The sequence below is a fragment of the Pinus tabuliformis genome, chromosome 3_2 (genome assembly GCF_031772625.1).
Source record: "Pinus tabuliformis cultivar Carrire ecotype Pingquan chromosome 3_2, CPIR1, whole genome shotgun sequence".
In the NCBI taxonomy this organism is placed as follows: domain Eukaryota; kingdom Viridiplantae; phylum Streptophyta; class Pinopsida; order Pinales; family Pinaceae; genus Pinus; species Pinus tabuliformis.
This window is the reverse complement of record NC_142302.1, coordinates 936,078,242-936,093,848: the sequence shown is the minus strand read 5'-3', so window position 1 is coordinate 936,093,848 and position 15,607 is coordinate 936,078,242. Positions and strand designations below refer to the sequence as shown.

The 15,607-nt window shown below is 41.0% G+C and overlaps 1 protein-coding gene across 1 annotated transcript; it reads left to right on the top strand.

Annotated features, from left to right (window-relative positions):
• The first annotated feature begins 11,428 nt into the window (after positions 1-11,428).
• Positions 11,429-12,160, top strand: LOC149183721 (uncharacterized). The gene has a single exon (XM_089415043.1). The coding sequence runs from the start codon at positions 11,429-11,431 to the stop codon at positions 12,158-12,160; it is 732 nt and encodes a 243-aa protein (XP_089271169.1).
• Positions 12,161-15,607: the final 3,447 nt, after the last annotated feature.

Below are 15,607 nucleotides of genomic sequence, written 5' to 3'. Positions count from 1 at the left end.
ACTAGTCAGCTTCGGAAATGACATATGTTCTCCTCACAAGAATGGATTAAAAAAAAATTAATAGTCGACTAAAATATTCTATTATAGTTAAAACTAATCCAAGGATTTGCAAAAAAATGCCAGTTTTCAAAATTATTCTTAAAATAATAAGAAATGCCAATTATTATGTAAGAAAAAAATAAAAGAATGAATATGTTGACCCTAGGATCTTGCCTCCATTAAACTCTCCTTAGTATTTAAGGAAAAACTAGAAGAATGAATATGTTGACCCTAGGTTATTGCCACCATTAAACTTTCCTTAGTTTAAGTTGTACCTTGATTGAATATGAATTGATACTCAAATTAATTTATTTGTTTATGTTTTAATAGGGAATATAGGTTTATTCTCCCACTTAAATACTCTTGATTGTGTATTAGTTTATGAAATTTTCTTGAATTTAACCCAAAAAAATGTTTACTAATTTCATTTTTCCTATAATTAAAAATTATATTTCTAATTTTTAAATTTAAAATTTTATTTTTTAATTGGTTTAGTTAATATTATTGTGATATAATACTTTTGGTGGAGAGGGATTTAATTTTAATATTTGTTAGATATTAGAAAAATTATATATATATATATATATATATTATTGGTTGCTATAAAGGCTCTGACACTATTTATCATCATTGTCATGATTGATTTGTAGTAGACAATTAGCATTATAGTCGATGGTTTGCAATAGTCAATAGCTTATGAGGGTCTCGATTAAATGACTATAATTTGGCAGATGATAATCTACAACGCTAGTGGATTACGACTCCACAAGGTATTGAGTCTGGAACCTCAATGCAAAACCAAATTTCCAAGCGAGGGTCCCACATTGTTATGGGAGTTCGGTAGTCCAATTCCAACAAAGAGTCAGGTGCCTGAATTTGTTTAAAGACAAATTTGTTCGGTCTGGGACAATTCAATGATTTGGATTAATCGGCAAGACACAATTATGTCAAGGCTCAAACTTCCTTAAGCCATATCTAGTCCGGACTGGGCCCCAAAAAAGAATGCACTTGAACCCAAGTGCTTTACCTGGCGGGTGACCAGCACTCTTAATGTCGAGGGCCCTGATCCAATGGCTACAATTTGGGAAATGATAATCTATAGTGCTAGTGAATTGCAGCTCCACAAGGTATTGAGTCTGGAACCTCAGTGCAAAATTGGATTTTTGAGCGAGGGTCCCATGTTGGCCCAAGAGTTTAGTAGTCAAATTCCAATGCAGAGACGGGTGCAAGGATTTGTTTGAAGATGAATTTGTCCGATCTAGGATAATCCAAAGATCTAGATTAATCAAAATGACACAATTCCATGGAGGCCTGGACTTCCTTAAGCCTAATATAGTCTAGACTAGGCCCCACACTAGATATAAAACAACTCAAATCCATTATGGTTTAGGTCTTTACTATTTGACTTCATCACTCAAACTTTGATTGAGTCTGATGACCTTGTATCCGGATGTTGGCACGATGCTCCCAATTTTGTGTTGTTGTATGCCTATCCATGCCAAGTTTAACCCAAACCTTTGCATGCTTCTTTAGTCATATGTCCAATGTCACTTGACTCTTGTGCTAGCATTGGGGATGTGCCTAGGCTCACTCCAAGGTGGATGGAATTATGATCACCCTTGGGTGCAACTCCCAAATCTCATTAATAGGGTCGATACTTTGTTGTCTGTGACCTCCCAACAACCTTGGTCTCATGAATGTATCCCACTAGTCTAGGAGCCTTTGTTCTGAATGGGTGGCTCAGCTCAGTGTGAATGGATATTTGTACAACCTCTCTAGCTCTTGACTTCTACGAGAATTGAGTCGATGGTCGAGCTCTCACCTACACGCTCTACTACAGAAAAGTTGATACTTTCAATAATTTATTTTCATTTTATTTAATTACACAGGCAGGGACTAGCCATTGTGTGGCTATTTTACTTGGTCTACAAGCATTGGAAGGATTTTGTTATATAGTCTATGCTTTACATTATAATTTATATTATTGATTTATCTACACATCACAACTTGCAGCTAAAAACTAAAAACTATATGCAATGTGGTATCTTGGCATGGATGTGATTATGCTTGAAAAGACTAAATGATAACGTTTTTAGCTAGTGGGTGAAGGTAGTGTGGTCATGTGGTATCATGTTTCAGTTGTTCTATTGGTTGAAATTCCTCAGAAGCATTCCACTTCAAGCACTAGAATCTGGCTCGGGGGTGACAACTACAAGTGATTGTGGATGTAGCTTATCTATTGTTAGGTGGAGAGATAGAGTTTGATTCTCAATTGCCATGTCTCTAATAAGATAATTTCACTCGTATGTTTTTTGCTTGAGTTTGTTAATATGTCTCTGTTTTTTGCATGGAAATAATGTTATGTTAATGTTGTGGAGTGTTGTTCTTACATAAATGGAGAATGTAAATGATTGTGTAAAGATCTTGTGATATGGTTCATTACCTGTGGATGTGCTAATCCCAAAATAGCTTAAGCATGTATGTGCATGAAGGGATTGAAATCTATGTAAATGGGTAATTTAGTGGTGCAGACATGTTGGTATATTTGGTCTCTGTGTTATTAACTGGCACATGCTAATAATATGGAATGTGATTTCCTGTGCATAAGTGTTCCATGAATATTATCTTATGAATGGTTTAATTCTTGTAACTATTTCAGTCTGCAAATTGGTCTGAGTGGCCTGTGTAGGAAGAGATAGTTTAATCTCTCCTAGTCATATGAATATCTACTTTAGAAATGTCTTGGCTACTAGGTAGGTTTTTGCTCATAAGCTCAGGAAGGATAACGTTAGTTATATGATTAATGTATATAAATATATGTGTTAAATGGGTTGCGTCGAGCCCTGTTAAAATCTTAGGAGGGGTAGCACACAGTTATATATATGTTCTTTGCAGGTTAGAGGCCAAGGGGCTTTACAAAATTATATGTATATGAAGTTGAACTTGGAGTCGGACTCCCAAATTCACAACATAACCACCACAACCAAGACTTGGACTAAGTCTCAACTTGTACATATATATGACAAGGTCTAAGTGAAGAGTCCCTTGAAAACCATTGGATCCAAGCCTTATGTATATCTATATGCATATGATGTGGGGATGGAAGACTACGACCCGGAGGGTCCAAGAGGCTTGATTCTGTTAAACCATATGTTAAGACGTTATGACCAAGCATGAAGGGTGGAGAAATCTGGATCATTAAATTGAGTCAAGCTTTCGTCTCATCCACGTGTCCTAGAACTTCTTCTTCGTAGGTTTCAAATAGACGAACTATGGAAAACTCCTGGGATATTATCTCTAGGAGGACGTGGCAAGGTGGGTCAGTGGATGCGTCGTAGTGGTGCAGGGAAGCCTCATACACGGACCACGTCATCCCAAGCTTTTAAAGAGTCCAAATCAGGGGTCAAGCAAGTCAGATGATAAATGTAACTCGACGTGAGTTCGTGCCCAACGAAAGGAGCAACATTGAGCTAGTTGGGTGGGACCCCTGGTCAGGGCCCCTGTGCAAGTCAAGTTTGTTGTGTGGTCACAAGTCGAGGCTTTTTCTTGAACTACATTGGTATTTTTTCCCGAGTAGGTTGACTCTCGACTACACAGGGAACTTGCCTCACACATGGATTCATCCATAGTGGCAGAATAGCCACGTGATCTCCATGTTAGAGACTATGTGGATGCCATATGGTAGTCATTAATAATGTGATAGGATCTTGTTGGGCCTAACTTTGAATGGCCATATATTTTAATTCGTAAGTTGGATCGAGGTAAAATTTATATCGTTGGAAAGGTTTTGACGATACAAACACAATGGTGTAATTCGTTTTGAGTTTCTCGAGCGTAAAAGAAAGCAATAATTTTGGACCCCATTTCCATAACTAAACCATGGACGTATGGTTCATCATAGTAATTGTCTCTTTCTACCCTTAGTTAGGGTTGGGGATATTATGGGGCATGTTACAAAGTGGTATTAGAGCTTCCAGGTTCAACATTGTTGGGTCTGTGTTATATTCTTTTCACAACTAGCCCCATGTGTCGTATGTTGCAACGAGCGCAGCGGGGGGTTTGCAAGGCGCCAACAGCCCCATGCACGAGGTTTGGGGTAGCTTAGATGCAGAAATAGAGATCACCGTTGGATTTGTGTTGCGAAACCATATAAAAATGTCTATAAATTTGTCAAATTTTAACACTTGCACTTCTAGACCCCAAAGGAATTTTTTTAGCATCTCAAAGATTCCCTTCTTTAGGGTTCCACCCCCTCTGGCCGCTCTTGGTTATGCCGCTCCGCTCCTCCGTTGCCCCCTCGAATGGCAAAGAGTGTAGTCTTTATATTAAAAAGTGGGTGGACCTACCAACGTTGGGTCATTGGCTCGTTGGTGGCGGTGGCAAATAACATGGGGGCAAACCGGGTTCGAAACCTACCGCACCTCATATAAAGGTTCAAAATAGTTTTTAAATACGTGACGTTGTTAATTTTGGTGGAGGTTTTGTTATATAGTGATGAGGTCGCCCATTTGGTGAGCCAACCTCATCAGGTCGGGTGGGGTTCAAACCTTGTCGACCTCACGTTAATAGTGTGACCATTGGTTGTGGTCGTGGGCGGGGTCCGGGTCACCTGCGACCCTAATCCTTAACATTTTATTTTGTTTGATATATATATACCCATCTTTTTAATATATATTTTTTGATATATATAGAACAAATTAGTGCAAAAATCTGTCGGCCAAAATTGGGGTCATTGGACAAATTCGCTGTTTCTGGTGACTGGGTTCCACACACCAAGATTCTGCCAATTTGTTACCTCGTTAATGACTGCCTCTTGACCTAGTTTGCCTATGAAGACTGTGTCTTGAGCATACGAACTTGGATTTAAGTGTCGTTCGCACCATTGGAATCAAGGTGACGATCATTACAATCTGATTATGGTTTCACTTCCATATGTGACTTTTATTTTTTAGTTGTTTTCAAGATGCTTCTATTTGTGGAGCCACCTGGATCATTCCTCCCCACTAAGGAGATTTTGGCCCTCCAAAAGCCTGCACATTGCCTGTGTCCTCGTCAAGCCACACTTTCAACATCTGCATTGCATGCAAATCTGGTACATTCTTTGCAATCACATACAAAACCACACATGACTCAAACAACCCCATACTTTCCAAGAGTTTATAACACACACTCTTTGGTCAAGTTTACATCATAATAGAAACCAATACCCCAACTATCAACAAAAGGCCAAAAACATCATCATTGCTTTAATAAGTGATGGAAAACACATCATCACTTTTACAATTATTCGCAACACATGATTTACAAAATGTGGCCATGACAAGCTACTATATCTAGTAAAACCATCTCTTAATCATCAAAGTGAAGGGGTCATCATCATGGAGCTGATCACTTTATGAAAAAACTTTTCCTATTGGTTTCTTCAAAGGTGTTTTCTGGGCCTGGAGCATCTGACATGTGGCTCTCTCGTGTCCAACCTTGTTGTAGTGGCTACAATGATTCTTTCTCCTCCAAACTTTCTGGATTGTCTTGTAATGTTTATTTCTGGTGCGCCTCTGATAAGTGCCCAGGGAACCCTCACTATCACTGGAATGTGATGAAGTGCTCTCATCATTTGTCGTTGGTTGGTCATTGGTTGTCTTGGAGCATTCTCCAACCTCTTTTTTGACATATCCAAGTCCTGCATAACAAGGCAATTCCTCTACTTAGATGGGATTCATGATGCCTTGGCCATTAATGTTGAGGCCCTTTCATTGATTCCCCATTTTCTTCAACAATTTTGATCCAATTCGTATAGTATGTTTCTCAAAATCAACGAAATCATCATCATAAAAAGTACAAGAAATTGAAGAATCATTTTTTTACCTTAGGCTTGTTATGTTGCAACTTTTCCAAGTCCTCCTCCTTGGCTTGTAACCGACGTTGCAACCTTTGTTTCTCCTTCTTTGCTTCTTGTAGGAGTCTCCTTAGTTCAACCTTCTCCGCCTGAATGCTTTGTTTTATTTCTTAGATTTCTTGGAGCCATGCCGCATTTGGTGTCCTTTTCATTTTTGGCACAACATCTGCTGAAATCTTTATCTCATCGGTCATATCAAAACCCAAATCAATAGGTCCATCTTCTGCAATCCCAAGAGTTGCAATCTTCATTTCATCACCTAAGTCTGGACCCAAGTCAATTGGTCCAACACTTGAAAATCTCACAATTGTAATCCTCTCATCATCCTTTGATTCAGATTCTTGGTCTTATTGCACAATTGCAACTGTCTTCTGCTTCTCTCTTCTATTGTTCCTCGTAGGCCTCAATTCTGGATGCAGTTTCCAACAATTCTTGTCATCATGCCCTTCTTTCTCACAATGAATACAAGAAGGCCTTGCTTCTCTTCTCTTTGTTGGTGTTGCCTTCTTCAGATGGTCATCTTGCTCATACTTCCCCCTACTTTCAAGATGTACAACCTTCACACTAGCTTCATCAAGAGACTTAGGTTCAAATAGTAATAATGAATGACTCAAATAAGTATGCAAAGAGACAATATATTTCATCAACGTCTTAGAAGTATCTAGTGGAACATTCAATGATAGTACTTGTTTTATAAACTCCTCTGTAAAATTATGAATAGTTTGACCTTTACCTTGTTTCAAATGTTGATATTCCATCATGGCCTTCTGCCTATAACCTAATGGGTATAATTGTCCTCTTAAAGCAAAAATGAACTCAAACCAAGATGAAAGAAGTTTACGACTACTCTTACAAGATTGCCTTCCCACCAGACGAGAGCAGTGTCACTCAATCGAAGGGATGCTAGTTGGATCTTGGCTTCATCCTCTTTGATTTGTTGTATGCAGCAATACACTTCAACCTGTCTTATCCAATTATCTAGATTTTCTGCATTAGATTCTCCACTAAATACAGGTAAATCAAACTTGACATTCAGCTTGAAAAGGGCTTTTTAGATGCATTCCTCTTATTCTTGTTAGAATGATGAGAAGAGGAAGAAGAAGAACTTTCACTGGAGGATGGAGAGGGAGGAGGATCTTCTCCTCCACCTTCATGATTTACCGAGGCATGATCATCTGGTTCTTTCTTCTCAGGCTTGATTGTCTTCTCATATTCTGCAAACAACTTGTCAACTTTCTCTGCCATGGTGAAGAAGATCTTGCGATAATTTCGCTCTTCCTCCAATTGAGCTTCCTCATCTGCCATGTTTCATCTTCATGTTGCATGCCCCACTTTGGGATCAAAGGATTTGAGTTTTCCTTCTCCTCTTTAGAGCTTGTTCCTGGTTAGCATTCACTCATGCTAACCAGGAACAAGTCCAAAGAGGAGAAGGAAAACTCAACTAGTGACGAGGCTGCCCGTTTGGCAGGTCGGCCCCACCGTATTGGGCGGGTTTAAACCTCGTCGACCTCACGTTAATAGTGTGACCATTGGCTGTGGCCGTGGGCGGGGTTTAGGTCACCCGCGACCCCGACCCTTAATATTTTCTTTTGTTTGATATTCAAGATATATATATATATATATATATATATATATATATATATATATATATATATATATATATATATATATATATATATATATATATATATATATATATAGATATCATATTTGTTGGGTTTCGAGCTGCAGATCTCCCATGGCTTCCACGTCCGCGCACAAACGATGGCTCAGGCCCGAAGTCTCCCGTGAGGACCTCATCACCAAGTATGTTCAGACACTCGAAATAGTTACGGGCAGCAATGAAGAAGCCAAGAAGGCTACTTACTCTGTATCCACCATGCTTTACCTCGCAATTGGATGGAAAATCCCTGAGGAGCTCTCTGAGAAGTTGAAGCCTCTACCTAGAGTGCGTTTTGTCTGGTCAAATTCGTACTTAAAGCCGCGAACAAAACCCTATGGAGTGGAGCACGGGATGGAGATGGCGATGGCAAGGGTTTCTGTACATAGTGCCTGCGACGGAGCTTTTATTTTTCCCAGCGATCTGGGACACAATAAAGGCGGTAGGGAGGAATCTCGTAGCCGCCACAGCAGGCTGGAAGAGGGAGCTGCAACCGATGACGAACTGCAACCCTACCGAAAATATCACCAGATCGACTCTGCTTTGGATCAAATTTATAACTATGAAGAAGGTCAAATATCATCAGATGGGTTCATCCAGCACATAGGTCAAATGCCGCATTGGTGAAATATGGAATCATTCACTATTTTTGGGCTTACTCTTTGCAAATCCACATATCTAGAGATAAAATACAAATCTGGGTTGTTTGGAAAACCTCAAGAATGGAGGAAGTCGGGGCAGAGGAAATATGCAACGGAGATCTCAGCTGAGACCCTCGTCGTTGCTCTGGACACGAGGAGGACTGATCAGACAACACACTTGTAGGGTTTTCCTCAGCCTAAGGATTGGCGTTATCCACAGTATGCAAAATGGGGCGCTAGGACGAAGTTTCACGACATCAACGGAGCAGAGGTAGCCATGATATATTGTTTGAGGGTAGAAAGGCACATAAAGCCACGGGATATGGATTACATCTAGCATGCATATGGAGATTACTGGTGGATATCGCGAGCCTGCAAACAAATCGGCCCCAGATCTATAACAAGCTTTAGCGATTGAACATGAATGACAGGAAGCAGCAATCAACTCACCATTAGATCTTGAAGCCCCTGTAGCAGAGCCGCTCGAAGGTAAAGAAATCACCCTTTTTATCAGATCCATAGAAGGAAACATAGTATGCTTAAAAATAGGGAGTTGGGAGAAGATCAAAACCCTCAAACAGAGGATACAAGAAAGGATGGGCATTCCACCTTGCAAACAACTCTTGACCCACACAGGAAAAGTATTGCAGGAGGAATACAAGCTAAAAGAATACGACATAGGCAGAGACTCAACTATCTACCTCAATACAAGACTTCGTGGTGGCTGCTCTGGTACAAGCTCCAAAGGACCTGTTTCTTTCAAAGATGCAGTAAAAGGGAAAATGGGGCCTCAAATACAATCAGAATAGCAAACCACGACTCCTGGTGCCTACATCGTCGAGCAGAGAACTCAGAACCCTGCTCTATTGATCGCTATACCTGAGGTAAATGAAATACATGATGATTATTTATCAAAAGCAGTGATATGCAGATTTAACGGGTTTTGGCCTAAACCGGAAGCCCTAAGTCAATGAATTTACTCCATATGGACAGAAAACTGTGATATACACCAATGCTCAAAAGGTTTCTTCATTGTCAAATTCTACACAGTCAATGACAATGAATATGCATTGAATGAGGGACCATGGTTCTGGGGTAATGTTGGCCTTTTTTTGACATCATGATTTCCTGACTTTGATCCAAACACCATGGTGGTCTCCAAAATGCCTGTGTGGGTAAAACTATATAACCTACCTCTGCATTTTTGGCACATCAAAGTATTAGTAGGCATTGGCAATGCTCCTGGGAAATTTTTAAAAGTACATAGTGAGTGTCTTACCAAGGACATCTACACTTTCGCCAGAATCTGCATGGAGGTTGATCTCAATCAAGGATTGCTAGACCACATCCTCTTATTCCAAAATGAAAAGAAATGGTCCCAGTCTCTTGATTATGAAAACAATACCTTTAGATGTCGCATTTGTCATCAAACTGGTCATCTACAAAGTGCTTGCCTATAAAATAAAAAAGACAGGAAAAGAAGACAACCACCAAAGCCTAAAGGATGGCATAATTCAGCCGCTCTAGTAGATGATATAGAAGAGGAAGGAAATGCAGAAACTACCACAAACACCACATTCCAAGAAGCAGAACACGTAAGAAATATCTCAGCTTTGAATGAACAAAGCACCCAACTTAACTCACAAAATGATGAGAACCAGAACTGCGTCGCTTTAGTGCCAATGATAATCGATCCACAGCAGAAAAATGAGCAACTCATCCCAGGGAAGGAAATTGGTGGCAGCAAGCCAATACACTCAACAGAAAGCTAATATTCTGACAAAGAAACCCCAAATACTACCAAAGAGGCAGAAATGTCCATTGTAACATCCACTGCCAACACTAGAGGTTGGCAGAAAGTCGAAAAAAAGAAAGGTAGGAAAGCATAGATAGTTCATAATTTATTGTCATTTTAGATCCTGTGCATCAGGACAAGTTTATACAACATATGCAAATGTAGCATCTACAACATGTAATTTTGCTCAATATGAATAAAATTACAATTTTTCTTTTTGGAAAAATATATCATATTTGTTTGGTGGCAGGGTTGACAACCTGCCACTCGGTTTGTTTTTGTTTGTTTGTTTGTTTGTTTGTTTTGTTTTTTGTTTTTTGTTTGTTTTTTTTTTCTAGTTAAGACTAACCTAAGTACCCACGGGGGATTTGAACTGATGACCTATCGCAAGGAGTGCCTTAACAGTGCACCCATTCACCATCAATCCAAAGCCCCGTGGGCTTGTTTTGTTTGTTTGTTTGTTTGTTTGTTTTTGTTTTGTTTGTTTGTTTGTTTGTTTTTTTTTTTTTTTTTTCGAAGAACAAATTGGTTCAAAAATCCATCAGCCAAAATTGGGATTAAGAAAAATTAACAAGGCAAAAAATTTGCCAGTTTCGATGGCTAGGTTCCGTGTGCCTAGATTCTGCCAAATTGTTGCCTCGTTAGTGATTGCGACTTGGTCTAATTTGACCGGCAATATCTTGAGCATACGAACTTGGATTTGAGTGTCGTTCACATTGTTAGAATCAGAGCGATAAGCACTACGATCTGGTCCCATTTTCACTTCCATCTGATGACTTTTATTTTGAGCTATTTTCAAGGCCACTTATATTTCTGGAGCCACTTGGATCAGAGAATCCCATGATCTGTATGTTATATGATAGAGGGCCTCGATGAATTGGAGGAATAATGTTTGTGAGTCTATTAGAGAGTCGAATGGTCTGAAAATTGCTTGTTGTATGTGTTGGTTAGAACATTATAATCATGGACTGTATGTTGGTTGTTTGCATGTGCAAGAAAATGCAAGGTGTAGCATTGTAATGGAATGTTTATGTGCTAACTTGGGATTGCATGCAGGTTCTATGATGTATTTTGTATATGTGAAAAAATTATGAATATGATTGATGCACGTGGCTTCCTAACTGACCCCCTTGAGATTGCAAATACCATGGTTGTTGGCGTTGACAACGAGGCTGAACTTAATGGTTATTGTTTGCTTTAGTAAGAAGGTTGATCTCTAGAATTGATAATGTTGGTTAAAATTTAAAAGAAAATGGCTACTTACTTTTCTTTAAAATTTTGGAAATGGTGGTCTTAATAAAGAGGTTGATTTTCAAAAAAACTGAAACCCGCGTGCGCTGCTCTGATCCACGGAGCCGAGAGTAGGTTTGCCGCCGCCAAAGTTCTTGGACGCAGCCATGAGCGGACCTGGGGGTGGGGAGTCCGCTCCCACCCCTCCATTATCCTCCGCAGATGCATTCAGAAGACTGTTAACGCAGAAAGGGAAGAAGCAACAACACATTGAGGTGCCGAAATTCATAGAAAAGCTCGATGAAATACCAGAGATAGCACTTCCAGAGGAACAACCGATTAAAATTGCTCTTGCGCTGTCTGACAGAGGCCTGGTAGGGCAGTTTATGGGCCGATGGTCGTCCACTAAAACCACGGACGATTGGATTCAGCAAAACTGGAGACCGCAGCTGGAAAACAATGTGATTTGTTATGCTATAGGACGAGGCTATTTCATCTTTGAATTTACCACCAAAGAAGACCGCGACCTGGTATTCAGAAACAGGTCGTATTTTATGGGAAATCAGGGGTTGTATCTCAACAAATGGAGTCCTGATTTTGACCCATCCGTCGATGTCCCCAAGGAGGCGCCGGTCTGGGTTCGTTTACCCAATCTCCCTCTTCACTGTTGGAGCTATCAATCCCTGCAGAAGATTGGTAACGGGTTGGGTCGATTCATTGACAAAGCTGATCACAAGGGCCAATATACATGTGCTAGAATCTGCGTGGAAGTCGACTTGGAAGCCGGGCTACCAGAAGCGATCAAACTCAAAGTTGGAGATTGGCAGCACTACCAGAAGTTGGACTACGAACAACTGCCTTTCAAATGTCGAACCTGTCATGAGCATGGACACTTCTAGAGAAACTGCCCAAAAGCTCCAACAGGGAACACAGTTGAAGAAGAAGGATGGAAAGAAATCAGAAAGGGAAAGGCTGTTCCAAAGCCTCCGGGACAGAACATCTCCGCTCCAACGGGGAAGCCTCACTTCAACCCAAAAACCGTTGCTGCTTCTAAAGATGGATCCCCCTCTGGAGAAAAGGTGGATGATAAGGAGACCCAAGAGGAAACCGAAAATAAGGAGAAACAAGGGAATGTAAATGAAGTAGAACCATCAGTCCCCCCACCCGAGGAGTGTCAGAGGGGAAATGAAGGCAATGAAGAACACATTAGTCTAGCCTCAGACTCTGAGGGAGAATCAGAAGAGAGAGATTCTGAAACTGACAACTCGTTAGTCACTCCAATCAAGACGACTAGAGGGCGGAAATCCAAGAAGAAACAGAGAGAGGAAGAAACTTACAAAGATGTCCTCCAAGGCTCCCAAAAAACTCTCAAATCAATGATGAATACCAGATCTGGGCGCAAGAGTAACAAGGCTCCAATAGGAGCCTCATCTCCCCAAAAAAGTAAATAATGAAATACGTCTCCTGGAATTGCAGAGGTTTAGGTAGCAGGTCGAAAGAGGAAGCCCTGAAAGATATAGTGAGAATATACTCGCCTGAAATCCTCCTCATCCAGGAGACAAAGCTGGAGGATCTTTCTCTCCTCCAATCTAGTAAAGTTTTTTGGAAAAAAGGCCATGGAAGAGCGGTTAGTGCAAGAGGCGCCTCTGGTGGAATAGCCACCTTCTGGAACAGCGCCATTTATGACTTTATTCAAGAAAAAAGCAGCCCTCACTGGCTCTTCACTCAGCTACTCCACAAGGATTCAGGTCAGCAAGTAAGTATGTTTAATGTTTATGCTCCTGTTTTGCCAAACGAGAAAAAAATCTGTTGGAATTCGCTTCATTCATTTCTTTTAGAGCAAAATCCCGAGAATATCATCATTGCAGGTGACCTGAATGTCACCCTTGCTCTTGATGAGAAAAAGGGAGGTTCCATTGTCAGGGATCCTGCCAGAGAATGGGTTGAAGACATAATGCTGGGCTGGGACCTGGAGGATATTAAACCTTCTTCAGGTAAATTCACTTGGTCCAATAAAAGAATAGCCCCCAATCACATTGCTGCCCGGTTGGATAGATTCCTTGTCCACTCTTCTTTCCTAACCTGCGGTCTTATGGCATCCTCTAAAATTCTCCCAAATCTCACCTCTGATCATAAGCCCATTCTTCTCGAGCTTTCCCTAGATTGCAATCTTGGCCCCATCCCATTTCGGTTCAGCCCTCTGTGGATCCAGCAAGAAGGCTTTCAAGAGGTGGTCTCCGACTCTTGGAATAGGCCCGTCCATGGTTCTCCATTCTTTGTCTGGGAAGAGAAAATCAGGGTTCTAAAAAGAAATCTTAAAGATTGGGCTAAAAGACTGCAATCCCCCACAGCCAAAAGAAAAGAAAATCTAAATAGGCTTGCTGCTCATCAGCTAGATATGGAGCACAGTCCTGTTTCTCAAAGTCTGCTACTAAAAGAAGTCGAGCTCCAAAAAGAGGTTCATAGATCTAGCAGGGAGGAGGAAGAATTTTGGCGACAGAAGTCTAGGAACCTTTGGCTGAAATCCGAAGATAAGAACACCAGCTTCTTTCATAAGCAAGCGGAAGCCCGAAAGAACTTCAAATCAGTCTCAGAGATTCATTACCAAAATACTGTGATTAAGGATTTCGAAGGCATCAAGAGAGCTGCATATTCCTTCTACCAAGATCTTTATTCGGCTCCTGAAGAACCAGCTATTGATCCCCATTCCTATCCGATCGATTTAATCCCCAAATGTGTCAAGGATTCGGACAACGCCATGCTGACAGCTCCGATTAGTATGGAAGAGCTAGAGGAGGTGCTGAACAACATGGAGCCTGATAAAGCCCCAGGCCCAGATGGGTTCTCTATCAGGTTCCTTTTGACTTGCTGGTCAACAATTAAAAAAGATCTATTGAGGATGGTCAGAAAATCCCAGAATTGTGTAAAGATAGGCGGTGGCATCAACTCAGCCTTTCTCGCCTTGATCCCAAAAGAGAAAGGCGCCACTGATTTCAGTAGATTTAGGCCAATATCCTTGTGCAATTCCAGTTATAAGTTGGTGTCCAAAATAATAGCCAACAGGCTGAAAAACATTTTGCCAGACATCATCCCTGAAAATCAAGGCGGTTTCATAAAAGGAAGAAAGATTTTGGATAACATTGTGCTGGTCCAAGAAGCAGTTCACTCTAGTTGCCAAAGAAAGGAGAAAGGTATGGTGATTAAGCTCGACTTGGCTAACGCATTCGATAGGGTGAGACATGAATTTCTGTTTGCTGTGATGAAGAAGCTAGGCTTCTCAACAAACTTCATAAACTGGGTGAAAGCCTGTATTGCCTCGCCTTGGATTGCGCCTTTGGTCAACGGCCGTTCTTCTGACTTCTTCCAAGCTTCTAGGGGCCTGAGACAGGGATGCCCTTTGTCTCCGCTCCTATATGCAGTCCAGGCCTCGGTGCTTAGTTTCCAATTAGATCATAACCAGCAAAATCAAACTCTGCCTGGCCTCAGAACTACTCACAAGGTGAAAGACATTAATCATGCCCAATTCGCCGACGACACTTTGCTGCTTGGAGGAGCCAGCATGATCTCTGCCAGACACTTCAAGAGGGAACTGGACATTTACAGGTTGATCTCGGGCAGCAAAATCAACTATCGAAAATGCTCTATCTATGGCTGGAACTGTTCGACCAAAGAGCTGTCTGACATAGCAAGACTTTTAGAAATGGATGGAATTCGAAACTGGGAGTCATTTAAATACCTCGGGATTCCAATCTTCAAATCTAAGCCTAAAGTTGCTCACTGGTTGCCTCTGCTTGATAAGATAAAGAATAGAATCCAAGCTTGGGGTGCCTCTTGGCTGAACAATGCAGGGAAAGTCATCCTTTTGAAATCGGTCCTAATAAGTATGCCTCTATTCCAAAACTCTATTCTCCTTGCCCCAAAAACCTTTCTCAGTAAGCTAGATAGCCTGTTGAGAAGATTTCTGTGGGAAGGTGGGAATAACAATGATAGAAGGATCCATTTAGTGAGCTGGGAAACTCTCAAGCGACCATTTCTGGAAGGAGGCCTCCATCTGCGCAACTTGGCTGCCCAAAATCTTGCTTTGGGATCCAAGATTCTGTGGAATTTAGTCTCTGGAAACACTAGCTGGAGTAAAAGAGTTATTTGGAAGAAATACTTCCAAGGGCAGCGCTTGAGATGCCTGGATAAGCCTCCAAGAATGCTAAAAGGTTCACCAATATTCAATCTTTGCAATGCTGCTAGGGAGCAATTCAGCCAACACCTTTATTGGATCCCCGGTAATGGAAGGAAAATCAAAATCTGGGATGATTCGATCTTGGGTGACCAGCCATTGAATCATGTGGATG

What these genes read in the sequence shown, in the direction of transcription:
- LOC149183721 (XM_089415043.1), top strand. Translation starts at nt 11,429, where the DNA reads ATGAGCGGACCTGGGGGTGGGGAGTCCGCTCCCACCCCTCCATTATCC.